General features: G+C 40.4%; 1 protein-coding gene across 6 annotated transcripts in view; it reads right to left on the bottom strand.

Annotated features, from left to right (window-relative positions):
• The window catches only part of SHLD1 (shieldin complex subunit 1), a 99,377-nt gene extending 81,402 nt beyond the window's left edge, over positions 1–17,975 (bottom strand). For 2 of the 6 annotated variants that reach the window (XM_068524257.1, XM_068524261.1), the window contains exons 1-3: positions 17,919–17,975; positions 9,501–9,761; positions 7,522–7,703 (exon numbers count right to left, since the gene is read on the bottom strand). In XM_068524257.1, coding sequence (XP_068380358.1) covers positions 7,522–7,703; positions 9,501–9,553 — 235 coding nt within the window. In that variant the 5' untranslated portion in view covers positions 9,554–9,761; positions 17,919–17,975. The remainder of the gene's footprint in view (positions 1–7,521; positions 7,704–9,500; positions 9,762–17,918) is intronic. The other 4 variants (XM_068524258.1, XM_068524262.1, XM_068524259.1 and 1 more) reach the window with 3 other exon arrangements.
• Positions 17,976–19,608: the final 1,633 nt, after the last annotated feature.

The raw sequence follows: 19,608 nt of genomic DNA, 5'->3' as shown, positions 1-19,608 counted from the left end.
AGCAGGGGCCACGCAGGGGCCACTCTTCATCGCGGTGCGCGGGCCTCTCACTGTCGCGGCCTCTCTTTTTGCGGGGCACAGGCTCCAGACGCGCAGGCTCAGTAGTTGTGGCTCACGGGCCTAGTCGCTCCGCGAGCATGTGGGATCTTCCCAGACCAGGGCTCGAACCCATGTCCCCTGCATTGGCAGGCAGATCCTTAACCACTGCGCCACCAGGGAAGCCCCACTCTTGCTACTTTTATTCAACATAGTTTTGGAATTCCTAGCCATGGCAATCAGAGAAGAAAACAAAATAAAAGGAATCCAAATTGGAAAAGAAGAAGTAAAACTGTCACTGTTTGCAGATGACATGATACTATACTATACATAGAGAATCCTAAAGACTCTACCAGAAAACTACTAGAGCTAATCAATGAATTTGGTAAAGTTGCAGTATACAAAATTAATGCACAGAAATCTCTTGCATTCCTATACACTAACAATGAATGATCAGAAAGAGAAATTAAGGAAACAATCCCATTCACCATTGCAACAAAAAGAATAGAATACCTAGGAATAAACCTACCTATGGAGGTAAAAGACCTTTACTCAGAAAACTGTAAGACACTGATGAAAGCAATCAAAGATGACACAAACAGATGGAGATATACCATGTTCTTGGATTGGAAGAATCAATATTGTGAAAATGACTATACTACCCAAAGCAATCTACAGATTCAGTGCAAACCCTATCAAATTACCAATGGCATTTTTTACAGAACTAGAACAAAAAATCTTAAAATCTGTATGGTGACACAAAAGACCCTGAACAGCCAAAGCAATCTTGAGGGAAAAAAATGGAGCTGGAGGAATCAGACTCCCTGACTTCAGACTATACTACAAAGCTACAGTAACCAAGACAATATGGTACTGGCACAAAAACAGAAATATAGATCAATGGAACAGGATAGAAAGCCCAAAGATAAACCCACACAACTATGGTCAACTAATCTATGACAAAGGAGGCGAGGATATACAATGGAGAAAAGACAGTCTCTTCAATAAGTGGTGCTGGGAAAACTGGACAGCTACATATAAAAGAATGAAATTAGAACACTCTCTAATACCACACACAAAAATAAACTCAAAATGGACTAGAGACCTAAGTGTAAGACCGGACACCATAAAACTCTTAGAGGAAAACATAGGAAGAACACTCTTTGACATAAATCACAGCAAGATCTTTTTCAATCCACCTCCTAGAGTAATGGAAATAAAAACAAAAATAAACAAATGGGATCTAATGAAACTTAAAAGCTTTTGCACAGCAAACTAAACCACAAATAAGACGAAGAGACAACCCTCAGAATGGGAGAAATTATTTGCAAACTAAGCAACTGACAAGGGATTACAAAATATACAAACAGCTCATGCAGCTCAATATCAAAAAAACAAACAACCCAATCAAAAAATGGGCAGAAGACCTAAATAGACATTTCTCCAAAGAAGACATACAGATGGCCAACAAACACATGAAAAGATGCTTAACATCACTCACTAATTATTAGAGAAATGGAAATCAAAACTACAGTAAAGTATCACCTCACACCAGTCAGAATGGCCACCATCAAAAAATCTACAAACAATAAATGCTGGAGAGGATGTGGAGAAAAGGGAATCCTCCTACACTGTTGGTGGGAATGTAAATTGTTACAGCCACTATGGAGAACAGTATGGAGGTTCCTCAAAAAACTAAAACTAGAACTACCATATGACCCAGCAATTCCACTCCTGGGCATATATCTGGAGAAAACTATAATTCAAAAAGATACACATGCACCCCAATGTTCATTGCAGCACTATTTACAATAGCCAGGACTTGGAAGCAACCTAAATGTCCATCAATAGAAGAATAGATAAAGAAGATGTGGTACATATATATAATGCAATATTACTCAGCCGTAAAAAGGAATGAAATTGTGCAATTTGCAGAAACGTGGATGGACATAGAGACTGTTATACAGAGTGAAGTTAGTCAGAAAGAGAAAAACAAGTATCGTATAATATTGCTTATATGTGGAATCTAGAAAAATTATACAGATGAACTTATTTGCAAAGCAGAAATAGAGACAGAGATATAGAGAATGGACGTATGGTTACCAAGGATGAAAGATGGGAGTGGAATGAATTGGGAGATTGGGATTGACATATATACACTACTATGTATAAAATAGATACCTAATAAGAACCGAGTGTATAGCACAGGTAACTCTACTCAATGCTCTGTGGTGACCTAAAGAGGGGATATATGTATACGTATAGCTGATTCACTTTGCTGTACAGCAGAAACTAACACAACATTGTAAAGCAACTATACTCCAATAAAAATTAATTTTAAAAAAGGAAGAGGGCTTCCCTGGTGGCGCAGTGGTTGAGAATCCGCCTGCCAATACAGGGGTCACGGGCTCAAGCCCTGGTCTGGGAAGATCCCACATGCCGCGGAGCAACTGGGCCCGTGAGCCACAACTGCTGAGCCTGCGCGCCTGGAGCCTGTGCTCCGCAACGGGAGAGGCCGCGATAGTGAGAGGCCCACGCACCGCGATGAAGAGTGGCCCCCACTCGCCGCAACTGGAGAGAGCCCTCGCACAGAAACGAAGATCCAACACAGCCAAGGGTAAATAAATAAATAAATAAATAAATTTTAAAATTACCTAAAAAAAAAGAAATGCAATTTTTTTGAATATTCATATTTAGTTGACTGGGTGTACCTAGTTAACCATTATTATTCAATTATTTAATTACTTGTTTGTTTATTTATTTTGGCTGCGTTGGGTCTTTGTTGCCGCGCACAGGCTTTCTCTAGTTGCAGCGAGTGAGGGCTGCTCTTCATTGTGGTGCGCGGTCTTCTCATTGCAGTGGCTTCTCTTATTGCAGAGCACAGGCTCTAGGTGTACGGGCTTCAGTAGTTGCAGCACACAGGCCCTAGAGCGTGCTGGCTTCAGTAATTGCAGCGCATGGGCTCAGTAGTTGTGGTTTGCAGGCTCTAGAGTGCAGGCTCAGTAGTTGTGGCTCACGGGCTTAGTTGCTCCGTGGCATGTCAGATCTTCCTGGACCAGGGATCGAACCTGTGTCCCCTGCATTGGCAGGCGGATTCTTAACCACTGTGCCACCAGGGAAGTCCCTGTTCAATGTTTAATTTAGTGACAATTTACTGTAATTACAGATGTCACTATACACAAAGCTTATTTTTATTATGAATTATTTCTTTAGTTTTGGTTAACAGAACTGGAATTCCTGCATGAAAAGTAAAATATTTCTAAGCCCATGTATATGTATTTCCATATACTTTCTATATGAATATGTGAAAGCACAATTTATGAGTGAAGTTTCTCTGCTTTTATATATTCCAATAAAGATAATAATAGAAATAAATAAAATTTAAAAAAAAGAAGAAGAAACTGCAGGAGGATAAGGAGCAGATGTGAGAAAAGCTAGTTATGAGATTAACAATAATCCAGAAGACAGATGTTACTGGCAGGGACCAGGGTGGTGGCAGTGGAGATGAAGGAGAGCTGACAGGATTTGCTGATGGACTGGATATAAGATTAAAGAGAAAGAAAGAAGTTGAGGATGACTCCCAGGTTTCTGCCTAAGTGAACAGAAGGATGGAAGCACTTTTTTGAGATGAGAAAGCCTCAAAGAACAGGTGTGTCTATGTATATATGAGAGGGTAGAGGAATCAGGAATTTGGTTTAGGATATGTCAAATTTAGGAAGCCTAATAGAAATCTAAATGATGATGTGAAATACATAGATAGTATAAATGTCAAGCCAGAGATCCAAACTAGAGAGAGAAATCTGGGACTGAGCGGGGTACTGAGAGCATTTAAGGCCCCGAGACTGGATAAGATCACTCAGGGAAGGGTGTGATGACAGAGAGGAGAGCTGAGGACTCAGCCCTGGGCTCTCCAACACTAAGGGGCTGGAGAGGAAGGAATCAGGCAAAGAAGATTGAGAACAAATAAGACAGAAAAGTAAGAAAAAAAACCATAAGATGCTGCTTCCCAGAAAGCCCACTGAAGAAAGAATTCAAGAAGGAAAAAAGTCAATGCTGCTGACAGATCAAGAAGGAGGACGCTTGAGAAGTGACCACTGGATTTAACAATGTGGAGGTCACGACCTTGACAAGAGCTATTTCCATGGAGTGATGGAGATAGAAGCCAGGTTGGAGGGTTTTAGGAGGAACTGGGAGGAGACGAACTGGGGACAACAGGTGTAGATGACTCTTCTGAGGGTTTTCTGTAGAAGAGAACAGAGGAATGAGTCTGTAACTAGACGGGGACTTGAGGTCTAGGGTGGGCATTTTGTTAAGATGGAAGCTATTAAAGCATGTTTGTATGATCATGAGAATGACCAGTAGAGGTGGGATCAACAATGCAGGAGATTACTAGAAGTGACGACCTTGAGTAGCTGAAAGCAGACAGGAAGAGAAGGACAGGCAGGGATGGGTCTCCCACGGAAACAGGAGGGAAGGAAGCTGATGGATGTGAAGTGTGTGTGCTCATTCTCTTTTGAGTGTTTCCGTTTTCTTGATTAAATAGGAAACCAAGATTATCAGCTGAGAGAGAGGTTGAAGGAGGTAATGGGGGTTTGCAAAGAGAGAAGAAGATACTACACAGTCATCCAAGAGGGCAGGAGGATGAACATGCTAGGAAAATAGTGTGTGATGGATGGGCAGCAAGGAGGCTCCACTTGAGGTAGGAGGTCATGAATTTAATGGATCTTGTCATGAGGATGTGGAGAAAAGGGAACCCTCATACACTGTTGATGGGAATGTAAATTGGTGCAGCCACTGTGGAAAACAGTATGGAGTTTTCTCAGAAAACTAAAAGGAGAACTACCACGTGACTCAGAAATTCCACTCCTGGGTACCTATCTGAAAAAAACAAAATCACTAATTAAAAAAGATACATGCACCCCAATATTCATAGCAGCATTACTTACAATTACTAAGATATGGAAGCAACCTAAGTGTCCATCAACAGATGAATGGATAAAGAAGATGTGGTATATACACACACACACACACACACACACACACACACACACGCACACATGCACAATGGAATACTGCCCAGCCATAAACAAGAATGAAATTTTGCCATTTGCAACAACATGGATGGACTTGGAGGGTATTATGCTAAGTTAAAGAAGTCAGACCACTTACATGTAGAATCTAAAAAATAAACTAGGGACTTCCCTGGTGGTCCAGTGGTTAAGAATCCACCTTCCAATGCAGGGGATGCAGGTTCAATCCCTGGACGGGGAACTAAGACGCCACAGGGCAACTAAGCCCGCGCGCCACAACTACTGAGCTTAACTAGAGAGCCCGGATACCACAAACTACAGAGCCCACGTGCTCTGGAGCCTGTGCGCCACAACTAGAGAGAAGCTCACGCACTACAACTAGAGAGAAACCCACGGGCCACAACTAGAGAGAAGCCCAAGCGCTGCAACGAAGAGCCCAAGCACTGCAACGAAGAGCCCAAGCGCTGCAGCGAATGATCCCACATGCCTCAACGAAGATCCCGCGTGCTGCAACGAAGACCCAAGACAGCCAAAAATTTTTAAAAATAAATAAATTTTTAAAAATAAATAAACAAATAAAACAAACTAGTGAGTATAACAAAAAAGAAACAGACTCACAGATATAGAGAACAAACTAGTGGTTACCAGTGGGGAGAAGGAAGGGAGGAGGGGCAAGATGGCGTAGGGGATTAAGAGGTACAAACTATTATGTACAAAATAAATAAGCTACAAAGATATATTATACAACACAGGGAATATAGCCAATATTTTATAATAACTATAAATGGAGTATAACCTTTAAATATTGTGAATCACTATGTTGTACACGTGTAACATATAATATTGCACATAAATTATAGCTCAATTAAAAAAAAAAAAAAATGAAGCCTGGTCAGCATGGTGGTGTGCTGAGGCGCCCAGGCGCTGAACTCATGAAGAGCTGGATTTCCAAAGCCCACCACATGCCAGGCATTACACCTTATACACTTTGACCCTCATTATGGCTGCCCCATGACCAGATAGGCATTACTATCTCCATTTTACAAATGAAGGAACCAAGACATGGAGGCCAAGTGACTTGCCCAAGGCCAAACCACAGAAAGAAGCAGAACCAGAATTCAAACTAGACAGTCAAATGCAGCACCACCACTCCCCATGCCGTGCAAAACGGTTGTCTCAGGATTTGAGTGCTCCTTCCCATGTTTAGACCTTTATAAGGGCTTCCAAAAGAATCTTTTTTCATGAAATGTCTAGATTTTAAACAAATACTCCAATATAAATATTTCAATGGTCAACTCAATTCAAATTAATAACAGTTGCTTTCTTTGGGATGGAAAGTAATGTAGAGGCAGCAGGATGGGAAGGGGAAGAGGAAAGGTTAAATGAACTAAGATTCTGAGCCTAGAAAGAAAAAGGATAAGAAATGATCTAATTCTTGCTCTGGAACTAAATTAAACAGGAATCTGACTGGTCCTGATTACTATGTCCTGAAAATCAGAACAGAATCATCAGGGAGTTTAAAAGTATTTTTTTTTTCATAGAATTCTTAAAGATAATGACAGGTACACACGCTACTTACTGCCAATGTTGAATTCATCTTCATTAAGGCCCACATTTTCTTAGTACCTGCGTGCTCTTTAAAAATATATATTTGGGTTTCTTAATATTAACAACAACAACAATAATAATAGCACCAGAATACTGTAATAGCAATTGACTGAGCGCCAATGTATGGCAAACACTATGATGTGTCCCTGCACTGTTCCCTGAGTTAAACCTACTCCATGAAGCAAGCATTTTGATCCCCATTTTGTAGATAGATGATTCTGGAACTCAAGAGGCGTTAAGAAGTATGACCTGAGTCACACAACCAGTAAGTGGCAAAGCTTTGAATGTGTGGACCTACAGGCCTGGATTAGGCAATAAACAGGGAGGAGATTGGCTTTACAACCAGAGATGGTCACTATGTCAAAGAATTATCATTAAACTTAAAAAACAGACTTTTCGGCAATTCGGTCAGGGAAACTTACAGAAAAGTTGTTACCTAAATCCAGAGTATACTTCATAAGAGGAACACTAAGGTCCCTATGACACACAACAGGCCCACGTGGCTATTTCTGAAGTTTTAAAAGAACAAAACAAAAAAACAATTCTACCCTCTCCCTATTGAATCAAGTGCTCCCTGCCTCTAAATGCATTTGGATGGAGATCAGAAAGGGACTCAGACAAAAAGGCCTCCAGGAAACAGCTCTTTGTCCTGGTTCCACCAGGGAGGCTGTCCTTTGAAGTCTCTCCCAACAGTTTTGCTTAGATAAGATGTTTTTCTCCCCAAGACAATGAATGATTCTTCAGAGATCTGCCTTTGGAAGACAGAGAAACAAACTATCACATATAGGTATATGTCAGGATTTTTTTGTTTGTTCAATGTTAGTTTGTTTTAAACTGTGCTTCTTACCTGGATCCATATCAGAAGAGCAAGGAATAGAAAGGGCTTCCTCAGAACTAAAAGCCTCACTGTTGGCCTCCTGGCTGGGTCTCTGCAACACGTAATCCCTTACGTCACAAGCTGATGGCAGGTCCAAAGCATTGCTCTCCTCTGATTGGCTTCCTGAAGTGGCTTCCTGAGTTGCCATAGTCCTGCCATGGAAAAAATAAAACAATTCAATAAAGAAGGCATTGTGTAAGAGAAGCCTCCATTACAGCCATGGCTTAAAGCACCTTAAAGACCAAACAACAGTAGAACCAAAATAATTTACTTTCCTGTTATTAACAGTCTTCCTTGTCTTCGCTTTACTTTCCTGTTATTGTCTTCCTTGTCTTTGCTTTAGACCCAGTATTTGTTTACCATGTTTCTTCATCATGAGAAACAAATAACTCTCAGCACAGAAAGAAACCATGAATCATTTCAGCTGGAAAGTGAACTGCATGTCTGATAAGGATGAAATACTGTGCAGCACTATAATCCAAGGACTACACAAATATTTAATGAGATGGGAAACTGTCCATGATATAGTAAATGGAAAAAGATTTAAAAACTATAGGTAGGGTTTGATCCAGATTTTATAAAATATCGTGTGTGGGATGTGTGTGTATGAAATATACAGACCTATAGCTAGAAAAAAAAGTCTGGAAGGGTATATCCCAAATTAATTCCAGTGATAATTAACTCAATGGTTTAATTTCTGGGTAGTGAAATTACAGATGATTTGCATCATCTTCTGTGGCCTTCAGACAACTGTTAACATGCCAGGCCCCAGGGATGCAAAGATGAATGTGATAGACATTTCCTTTGAGTTGCTCAGGTTGGGATGATCCAAACACAGAGACAGACAGTGCTAACACCATGATAAGATGAAGAGGTGCCCAGAGAGGGGCAGTAGGCTTTCTGGAGGAGGCTGTCCCCAGGTGTGGGGCAGGCCATGGCCAGGGGACAGTATGAACCCCAGAGGAACCAGCTTGGGCAACCACAAGTGGCAAGAGGTGTTGAGAGTTTTGGACATTTCTTGTTAAAAATTAGGTGTCCCTTACCCCTCCTGGTTGATGTCTACTTGTGGGCTGGAGGGCTCTTTGCAGTACATCCAGCCCTGCCCACCTCTCTGTAAAATAATTATGGGCCTGGGGAGATCCTGGACCCTCTGCTACTCTCTGCCTCTTAAGTTGTCATCAGTAAATCTTACTATGGTCAACACCACACCCTGTGACTACCACAGGCCACCATGTACCATGCAGAGGAGACACATGGTCAGATCTGCAGATTTGGCAGCTGGACAGCAGGCAATCTCAGGAGCGACAGGAATTCAGACAACTGTTGTGGTCCCAGTGAGAGAGGAAGAGCATGTGAATGAGGGTAGGGCACTAGCAGCCAAGAGCAGGGGACAGACTAAGAAGATATTTAGGAACAGAAATAAGAGTTGAACTTAATAACTGAATGGATAAAAGGGCTAAAGAGGAACAAGAAGTCAACAAAGAGGGGTAGCTTCAGTGACAGGGTTGTGTTATCAACTAAGTGAGAGCAGACAGAAGGATAGGTTTGGGAGGAGGCAGTATTCCAAATTATGGGATATTATCCAGCTGTTAAAATGACAGTCAGAACTTGAAATATCTATGTCTGAATGACAGAAGCAATTTCAGAATAACATGAACAGTATAATAATATGAGTAGTTAACATTTATTAAGTGCTTTTTGGTTGCCAGGCATTGTGCTATGAGCTTCATCTGCAACAGCCCTATGAAACAGGTAATCTTATTATTACCCTCATTTACAGTCAGATAGTCAGCCCCAAACACAGGAGAAGTAGAGTAACTAGCCCTAGGAAACCCGTCTAGAAAGTACCAACCTAGGATGAACCCAGCTCCAGAGCCTCCCGACTGCAGCCCAAACTACCACCTGATCAAGCAAAGATAGGAGGTATAAAAACAAATCAACAGAGAGACCTGGCGAGACCCCTCTCATTTGAGGACACCCAGTCACATGCTGTTGTGGACATTCGCTCAGGCAGACAGTGAGCCAAGACATCAGCTGATTGCTTCTGGAAGGAGTGAGGTGATCAAGATTCCCAAAGAAGCAAGAACATCCTGTCTTTGCACATTGCTATATTAGCCAACCAAGCCCGAAGTTTCAGCAAACACCTCTGCTGCAGGCATCTGTGGCTCCTCCTTCTGCCCTCATCTTACCAAACACTGCTCTGGAGGTTTCTGGAAGGGAACAAACAGGTTAATGAATGACAGCCACGTATCCTGCTTGCCTACAAAGGTGCCTTGAAATCAGCCAGCAACAGAAGTCATTATTAATGACATGGAACAAAAGGAATCCTTTTTGAAAACAAATAGCACCTTGATGTGATATCTATCTTTTCTTTTATAATCACTTATATTAAATGTTAAATACATCCCAAACTGGTTATTTGAACAAAAAAAGAAAAAAACAATCTACTGAAAGGCAGAATCCTGTTTATTACAAAGTAAGTACCTGGGCATGTAAAACATTATTTGGGACTCAATGAATTTGTACAGGAGAAATCAAATAATAGGGACAGATGAGACCCTTCTAATGATCTGAAACTACCTAGGCTGGCCAAGTAGAATGCAATGATTATCCTTTGCCCCAAAACTTTTGATATGTGGTTCAACTTCCTTCTCCAGAAGTGCTTATTTTCTTCTCTTAAAGGTGTTTTAATTACACAATCTAAGTATTATTTTCCATTACTTGGGAGTATAGGATGCCCTGTGACTTCAGGCACAAGAAGTTTCTCAGTACATAAATACCTGCTTACCAAGAGAAAGCAGCCGTTGCTCTACAGATTCTTACAAATCTACAAAAACAACTCAGTCAGGGTCCATGTATAAGAAGCAGTTTAATTTCATTTACTTTTTTCTTTTTCTTTTTTTTGGCCACACCATGTGGCTTGCGGGATCTTAGTTCCCCAACCAGGGACTGAACCCAGGCCATGGCAGTGAAGTGCCAAGTCCTAACCACTGGACTGCCAGGGAACCATGTACTTTTTTTTTTTTTTTTTTCCAATTAAGGCTCTTTCCTCCCAATATTTTACATGAAAAATTTCAAACAAAGGATAGTGGAAAGAATTTAATACAATGACCATCCATATAGCTACTGCCTAGATTTCTTTATTCTTACTCAATTTACTTAAACACCAAAACAAAACCAAAAACAGTTCACCCATTTCTTCCACCACTCTCCCCCCGCCACTTCGGACAACCACCAATCTGCTCTCCGTATCTATAAGCTTAATATAAAGTATTTGTATTTCTCTGACGCATTTCACATATAATGCTCTCAGGGCCATTCATGTTGCTGCAAATAGCAAAATTTCATTCTTTTTAATGGCTGAATAATATTACATTGTACATATATATCACATCTTCCTTATTCACTCATTCATCAATGGACCCTTAGGTTGTTTTTGTATCTTGGCTATTATAAATAATGCTGCAATGAACATGGGGGTGCATATTTCTTTTCTAATTAGTGTTCTTGTTTTCTTTGGATAAATACTCAGAATTGGAATTCCTGGATCATATGGTAGTTCTATTTTTAACTTTTTGAGGAACCTCCACACTTTTCTATAGTGGCACCAATTTACATCGCCATGAGGTTTCCATTTTCTCTACATCTATGCCAACACTTGTTATTTCTAGTCTCTATTTATTTATTTATTTATTGGCCACACCCTGTGGCCTGTGGGATCCTAGTTCCCTGACCAGGGATCGAACCTGCGCCGCTGCATTGGAAGCACAGAGTCTTAACCACTGGACCACCAGTCTTTTTGATATTAGCCATTCTGACAGGTGTGAGGTGATATCTCATTGTGGTTCTGATTTGCATTTCCCTGATGATTAATGATGTAGAGCATCTTTTCATGTACCTGTTGGCCATCCATACTTCTTCTTGGGAAAAAGTGTCTATTCATATCTTCTACCCATTTTTTAATTGGAATGGTTGTTTTTTTGCTATTGAGTTGTATGGGTTCTTTATATATTTTAGATATTAGCCCCTTATTAGACATATGATTTGCAAATACTTTCTTCCATTCAGTAGGTTGCCTTTTCATTTGTTGATGGTTTCCTTTGCCGTGCAAAAGATTTTTAGTTTAATATAGTCCCACCTGTTTATTTTTGCTTTTGTTGCTTTTGGTTTTGGTGTCAGATTCAAAAAATCATCATCAAGACCTATGTCAAAGGGACTTCCCTGGTGGCACAGTGGTTAAGAATCCACCTGCCAATACAGGGGACACAGGTTCGAGCCCTGGTCCGGGAAGATCCCACATGCCGCAGAGCAACTAAGCCCTGTGTGCCACAACTACTGAGCCTGCGTTCTAGAGCCTGTGAGCCACAACTACTGAAGCCCCTGTGCCTAGAACCCGTGCTCCGCAACAAGAGAAGCCACCACAATGAGAAGCTGGCGCACCGCAATGAAGAGTAGCCCCCACTCACCGCAACTATAGAAAGCCCGCAAGAAGCAACAAAGACCCAACGCAGCCATAAATAAATAAATAAATAATTTTTAAAAAAGACCTATGTCAAGGACTTTATCACCTCTATTTTCTTCTAGGATTTTTACAGTTTTAGGTCTCAACCTCAAGTCTTTAATCCATTTTGAGTTAATGTTTGTGTATGGTGGTCCAATTTCATTCCTTTGCATGTGCTGTCAATTTTCCTAGCACTATTTATTGAAGAGACTGTCCTTTCCCCATTGGACATTCTTGTCTCCTTTCTCATAAATTAATTGATATATGCATAGGTTTATTTCTGAGCTCTCTATTCTGTTCCACTGATTTATGTGTCTGTTTTTATGCCAATACCATACTGGTTTAATTATTATAGCTTTGTTATATAGTTTGAAATAAGGGCACATGATGCCTGCAGCTTTGTTCTTTCTCAAGATTGCTGTGGCTATTCGGAATCTTTCATAGTTCCAAAATTTTTGTATTTTTTTTGTTTATTACTGTGAAAAACATCATTGGGATTTTGATAGATATTGCATTGAATCTGTATATTGTTTGGGGTAGCATGGACATTGTAATATTAATTCTTCCAATCCATGAGCACAGAATAGCTTTCCATTTATTTGTGTCTTCTTCAGTTTCTTTCATTAATGTCTTGTAGTTTTCACTGTACAGGTCTTTCACCTTCTTGGTTAAATTTATTCCTAGGTAAAAACAAAAAACTTTTAAAAAGAAAAAACTTATTCCTAGGTATTTTATTATTTTTGATGCAATTGTAAATGGGACTGTATTCTCAATTTCTCTCTCTGATAGTTCATTATGCAACCGATTTTTGTGTGTTGATTTTGTATCTTGCAACTTTGCTGAATTTGTTTATTAGTTCTAACAGTTTGTTGATGGAGTCTTTAGGGTTTTCCATATATAATATCATGTCATCTGCAAACAGTGACAGTTTTACTTCTTCCTTTCCAATAGAGATGCCTTTTACTTCCTTTTCTTGCCTAACTGTTCTGGCTAGAACTTCCAGTACTATGTTAAATAGAAGTGGCAAAAGTGGCATCACTGTCTTGTTCCTAATCTTAGCTGTGGGCTTGTCACATATGGCCTTTTCCTAGATTTCATAATTAACATTTTACTATGATTTTCTTTATCAGATAACCAGCTATCCAACTCTCTATTCATCCATCAATTTACTTATTTTTATACATATTTCCATTTAAAAATTGATATAATGAAAGCTTCTGAGGGGATGTGTATGATATAATCAATTTGCATCTTCAAAGGTTCACTCTGTCAGCTGAGTGAAACACAAATGAGAGGAGCGTAAACGTGAAGCAAGGAACACAGCTAAGAAGCTCTGCAAAAATGTCCAGAGATGTGCAGGGGCTCTAGAGTTGGAGAGACTGCTCTCACTTTTTAGCTGTCACCTTGGGCAAGTCACTTAATCTCAATTTCCTCATGTATAAAAATGGCTTGATTACTATGCTTACCTCATAGGGTTGTCATAAGGATTATATAAAATTAATGCATGTAAAATACTTAGTACAGGCTTCCCTGGTGGCGCAGTGGTTGAGAATCTGCCTGCTAATGCAGGATACACGGGTTCGAGCCCTGGTCTGGGAAGATCCCACATGCCACGGAGCAACTAAGCCCGTGAGCCACAACTACTCAGCCTGCGCGTCTGGAGCCTGTGCTCCACAACAAGAGAGGCCACGAAAGTGAGAGGCCCGCGCACCGCGATGAAGAGTGGCCCCCGCTTGCCACAACTGGAGAAAGCCCTCACACAGAAACGAAGACCCAACACAGCCATAAATAAATAAATACATTTATAAAAAAAAAATACTTAGTACAGTCTCTGCGCTCATGATGGCTAGCTCAAATAAGTAAAATAGTAATAATTAAAAAACAAATCACAGGCTCCTCTCTTCCCAGCCAACCACCAGCCCATTTGCCCCTCTACTTCCCATCCTATAGCCATCTTGCTTCTTTCATTCTTTTCCAGTAGATTCTATGGTTCACAGTCTTGTTAATACCCTGAACTTCCCTGCCCTGCCCATTCTGTCTTTTCATCACACTCCTTTGGCAAAATCCAGCCTAGACGACCTCAACTATCTCCCTATTTTCTGTGTGCTGGACATGAGAGTCATCAAACAGGTCAGGGCAGACTGGCTCACTCTAAGTGTCTGAGCACCCACCTGGAATGGGCTATCTGGCTAAATGAATCCTGAGATGTTTATCTCATAACTTCCTCTCAACCCCCTCCTTGACTCTTTCATATTTTCTCCACTCTTCTTCAACTCAGACCCTCTCCATCACTCACACACCTTCCTCCTCTTTTCAGCATATCATCTCACTTCGTAACTGACAAGGGAAACAGAAGCCAGCAGAGAGGAACTTCTTCAGCTCTATCAACATAACAAAGGCTCCCACGTCTGCACACTGCTTTACCTCTCCGTTCGTGTGGCAAAGGCCAACCACTCCACCTGGGCTTTAGATTCCACTCTCTGGACCTTTCCAGAAGCCTTTGGAGACGATAATCCCTTCTCTGGCTTCTGTTCCACTGGACCTTCACTTACGCTTTTCAACAGGCCCAAATCACTCCCATTTTCAATAAAACCTGTGTGTAAAAGAATAATCTTATTCTTTGGAAATACCACTCAAATATTTAGTGTTAGGGAGACATGATGTCTGCAGTGTATATATATATATATATATATATATATATATATATATATATATATATATATATATATGAGAAAGAGAGAATGATAAAGTAAATGGGGCAAGTGTAGACAATTGATGAATCTGGAAAATGTTACTTGGGAGTTCCTTGTACTAGTTTTGCAATTTTTTGAAGGTATAAAATTATATCAATATGAAAATTGTCAAGAAAGAAAAGCAAAAAGAAAACCTTTGACACCTGCCTTCCTCACAGCCAATCTCCTCTCACTTCCACAGACTTCTCAAGAGTCTAGAATTGGCTCATTTTCTCATCTCTACCACCTCAGTCACTCCACCATAACTTCTAGAAATTCCTTCTTCTGACATTCTTTATTTTTCAGGAAGCCACTCACCCAGCTGACATCCCATCTCTGCCTGTTCCTTCCTGCCTGCTCTGTGGCTCATCTTCCATCTCCAACTGGACTTCCTCAAGGATTATCCCAAGGCTTTCTCCTCTTCTTTCCTCCTCTGAAACATTAATTACCACACAGAAACTTCTAGCCTAGTTCCCCCAACCTCTGACCCCACTGCTTTCTTTCCATCAGGTTTTCCAATAAGCCTTGCTTCTTCCCGCTGCACCTGTCCTTCCCTCTTGTGGATAACTATTCTAAAAAATGGAAGAGGGAACACTTCCTAGTTTACTCAATGAGCCCACTGTTATCCTCACACCAAAACTAGACAGAGACATCACAAGAAAACTGTAGACCAGTATTATGAATACAGACACAAAAATCCTTGACAGAATACTAGCAAAATGAACCGAGCAACATATAAAAAGGATTACACTCCCTGACCAAGCAGAACTTATCCCAGAAATGCAAAGTTGCTTTAACATCTGAAAATCAATCAATGTAATACACTATATTAGGATAAGGGACAGAAACCACAACAGATACACACACACACACACAATCATCTGACAAAGTCAAATACCCATTCATGATCAAAACACTCAACAAACTCGGAATAGAAGGGAACTTCCTCAATATGATAAAGGGCATTTTTGAAAAACCCATAGCTAGCATCGTACTTCATGGTGAAAGACTGAATGCTTTCCCCTTAAGCTCAGGAACAATTTAATATTAACTGCTCTCATCAATTCTATACAACATTGTACTGAAGCTAAAACCTTTAGCTGCACAATTAGGCAAGAAAATGAAATAAAAGGCTTCCAGATTGGAAAGAGAGAGGTAAAACTATTTCTATTAGAAGACATGATCTTGTGTATAGAAAGTCCCAATGAATCCACTTTAAAAAAAGCTACTAGAATAATTAAAGTTAAACAAGGTTGCAGGATACAAGATCAATACAGAAAAATCATTTGTATTTATATACACTAGCAATAAACAACCTAAAAATGAAATTAAGAATATAATTTTGGACTTCTTTCGTGGCACAGTGGTTAAGAATCTGCCTGCCAACGCAGGGAACATGGGGTTCAAGCCCTGGTCTGGAAGATCCCACATGCCGCAGAGTAACTAAGCCCATGCACCACAACTACCGAGCTTGTGCTCTAGAGCCCGCAAGCCACAATTACAGAGCTCACGTGCTGCAACTACTGAAGCCCACGTGCCTAGAGCCCATGCTCTGCAACGAGAAGGTACCACAGTGAGAAGCCCGCGCACTGCAACGAAGAGTAGCCCTGGCTCGCTGCAACTACAGAAAGCCCACGTGCAGCAATGAAGACCCAACACAGCCAAAATAAATAAAATAAATAAATTTTTTAAAAAAGAATGTAATTTCATTTACAATAGCATCAAAAAGAATAAAATACTTAGGTACACATAATGAAAAATATGTAAGTCATGTACACTGAGAACTATTTTAAAATGTTGAAAGAAACTAAAGCTCTAAATGAATGGAAAGACATCCTATGTTCATGGAATTGAACACTTACTATTTTAAAATGGCAATATTGCCCAAATTGATGTACAGATCAATACGGTTCTTACAAAATCTCAGTTTTTTTTTTTTTTTTTTAATTTGCAGACATTGACAAAACTGTTTAAAAGTACATATGGAAATGCAAGGGGCCCATAAAGCCAGACCAATCTTGAAAACGAAGAACACAAATTTGGAGTACTCATACTTTCTGATTTCAAAACCAATTACAAGCTGCAGTAATCAAGACTGTGTAGTATTGGAATAAAAACAGTCAGTGGAATAAAATTGAGAGTCCAGAAGTAAAATCTTACAGTTATCAACTGAAGTTCCCCAGGATGCCAAAACAATTCCGCAGGGCAAGGACAGTCTTTTCAACGCTAAGACAGCTGGATATCCACATACAAAAAGATAAAATGGCTCAAGTACTTTGGAAAACAGTTTAGCAGTTCCTCAAATGGTTAGTTACACTTGGATCAGGCAATCCCACTCGTAGGTATATGTTCTCAAGAGAAATAAAAACATGTGTCCACACAAACTGTACACAGATGTTCACAGCAGCTTTATTCATAAGAGCCAAAAAGTGGAAACAATCCAAATGTCCATCAACTGATGAATGGATGAACAAAATGTGGTATATGAATACAAGGAATATTTTTCTGCAATAAAGGAATTAAGTTCCGATACATGCTACAACAAGAACAAACTTTTAAAACATTATACTTAGTGAAAGAAGCTAGTCAAGAAAGACCACATACTGTATGCTGCTATTTATATCAAATATGCAAATTGACAAATCTATAGAGACAAAAAAGTAGACTAGCAATTGCCTAGGACTGGGAGGCCATAGTGAATAGAGGGTGACTGCTAATGGGTACAAGGTTTTTCTTCGAGATGATGAAAATATTCTAAAATTAGATTGTGGTAATGGATGCACAGTTCTGGGGATATATGAAAAACCACTGAATTTTACACTTTAAATGGGAAATTTTTATAATATGTCAATTATGTCTCAAGAAAGTTGTTTTTTAAAAAAGAAGAACCTAAGCTCATTTAGACACACTGCACGCAAATTCTGGGGCTTCCCCAAGGCGTTCGCTGCAGAGGCCGCCCGTGGTGGGGGAGGAGGGGTTTGGGAGCAGGCCAGGGAAAGCAGCCGTAACTTCCCAATTAGGAGAGAACGGCCTGATGCCTTGCGGAGACCCCCTCCCTTCCCCCAATCCGATCCACTCGTGAGTCCGCAGAGAAAACTGGCCCAGAAAAGTCGCCAGGCCCCGATTACACTCACCGCCCCGCAACAGCAGCCGCCTCAAACCGGAAGCGGTGGCTCCACGTTTGTTACCGGAAAAGCAGAGTTTGAAAGGAAGTCGCGGGAACCATCTTTGCTGAGGTCAGGAAAGAACAAGGGAAGGCAGTTACGGCCATCTTGACTGAGGGCATTGGCCCCGCCAACAATGCTTTCCGCAAATGGCTAGTTTGGGCAATTTCTAGAGGTTTATTGATAAATGTGCTTGGTGGACACTAAAGGGAACAGGAGAAATACTTTAAACGTTTAAAAACTTGAACGTCTACATTTTAAAAAACATAAAAAGTAGAGTGAAATTAACAAAGAGAATGTTAATATTTCAGCATGTTGCATTCAGGTAGCTGTACACAACTGCCAGAACTGCAGGACCACGCGAAAGAGATGAGGGTTATTGTTCCGTTTCATCATCTTCTTGAAAACGTCCTGTACACTCACAGCCTCCTATAGATGCCTACATTGGGATAGAACCCCATAAATCAGGAGTCCTACACTAGCTGAGGTTTGGCCAACTGCCTGCCAGATACTTTGAGCTTATGGCAAGTAAGCTGACTGATGTAGTGACCTTTTGAAGGCAAAAATTTTTTTAAATAAATTTATTTATTTATTTATTTTTGGCTGCTTTGGGTCTTCGTTGCTGTATGTGGTCTTTCTCTAGTAAGTTGCAGTGAGTGGGGGCTACTCTTTGTTGCGGTGTGCAGGCTTCTCACTGCGGTGGCTTCTCTTGTTGTGGAGCACGGGCTTTAGGAGTGCGGGCTTCAGTAGTTGTGGTGCACGGGCTTTGTTGCTCCACGGCATGTGGGCTCTTCCTGGACTAGGGCCTGTGTCCCCCGCATTGGCAGATGGATTCTTAACCACTGTGCCACCAGGGAAATCTCTGAAGGCAAACTTAAAGATATAATTAGAGTAAAACTAATTGTGAACTTTCCTTCATATTTAGACAAACCTAACAAGGCGACTGTAAATTTCACTTTTGCTTCCAGCTTTGTGCTTTGATAATCAGTGTATAATTTTTTTTAAAATATTTACTTATTTATTTATTTGCTGTGCAGGGTCTTAGTTGCAGCATGTGGGATCTAGTTCCCCGACCAGGGATCAAACCTAGGTCCCCTGCATTGGGAGTGCAGAGTCTTAGCCACTGGACCACCAGGGAAGTCCCAATCAGTGTATAATTTTGATTTCACTTTTTTCCATGTGTATCTCACAAAAACCACTCTTCCAAAGTAGCATGATAGAATGTGATTAGAGAAAGCCTGGAATGACATTAAGTTTTTTCCTTTCCGTTTTAGGAATGACAAACTCAAATATAATTGAATGAAATTAATTATCTGATTATGCAACCATTAAAACTGACTTTAAAAATAACAACTTGTTGGGGAACTAAGATCCCACATTCTGTGAGGTGAGGCCCCCCAAAAAAATTACGACTTGCTACAGGACTTCCCTGGTGGTCCAGTGGTTAAGACTCCATGCTCCCAATGTAGGGGGCCCAGGTTCGATCCCTGGTCAGGGAACTAGAACCCGCATGCCGCAACTAAAGGATCCCGCATGCTTCAATGAAGATCCCGTGGCTCACCAAAATAAATAAATTTAAATAAATAAATATATATATATATATATATATAAAACAAAAGAAAATCCTGGATCATGCATTGCATTCTCAGTTTTCATGTCT

This window comes from Eschrichtius robustus, chromosome 16, assembly GCF_028021215.1.
Source record: "Eschrichtius robustus isolate mEscRob2 chromosome 16, mEscRob2.pri, whole genome shotgun sequence".
Lineage (NCBI taxonomy): Eukaryota > Metazoa > Chordata > Mammalia > Artiodactyla > Eschrichtiidae > Eschrichtius > Eschrichtius robustus.
Note: the sequence above shows the minus strand (reverse complement) of the source record. Positions and strands in the feature narration are given on the sequence as shown.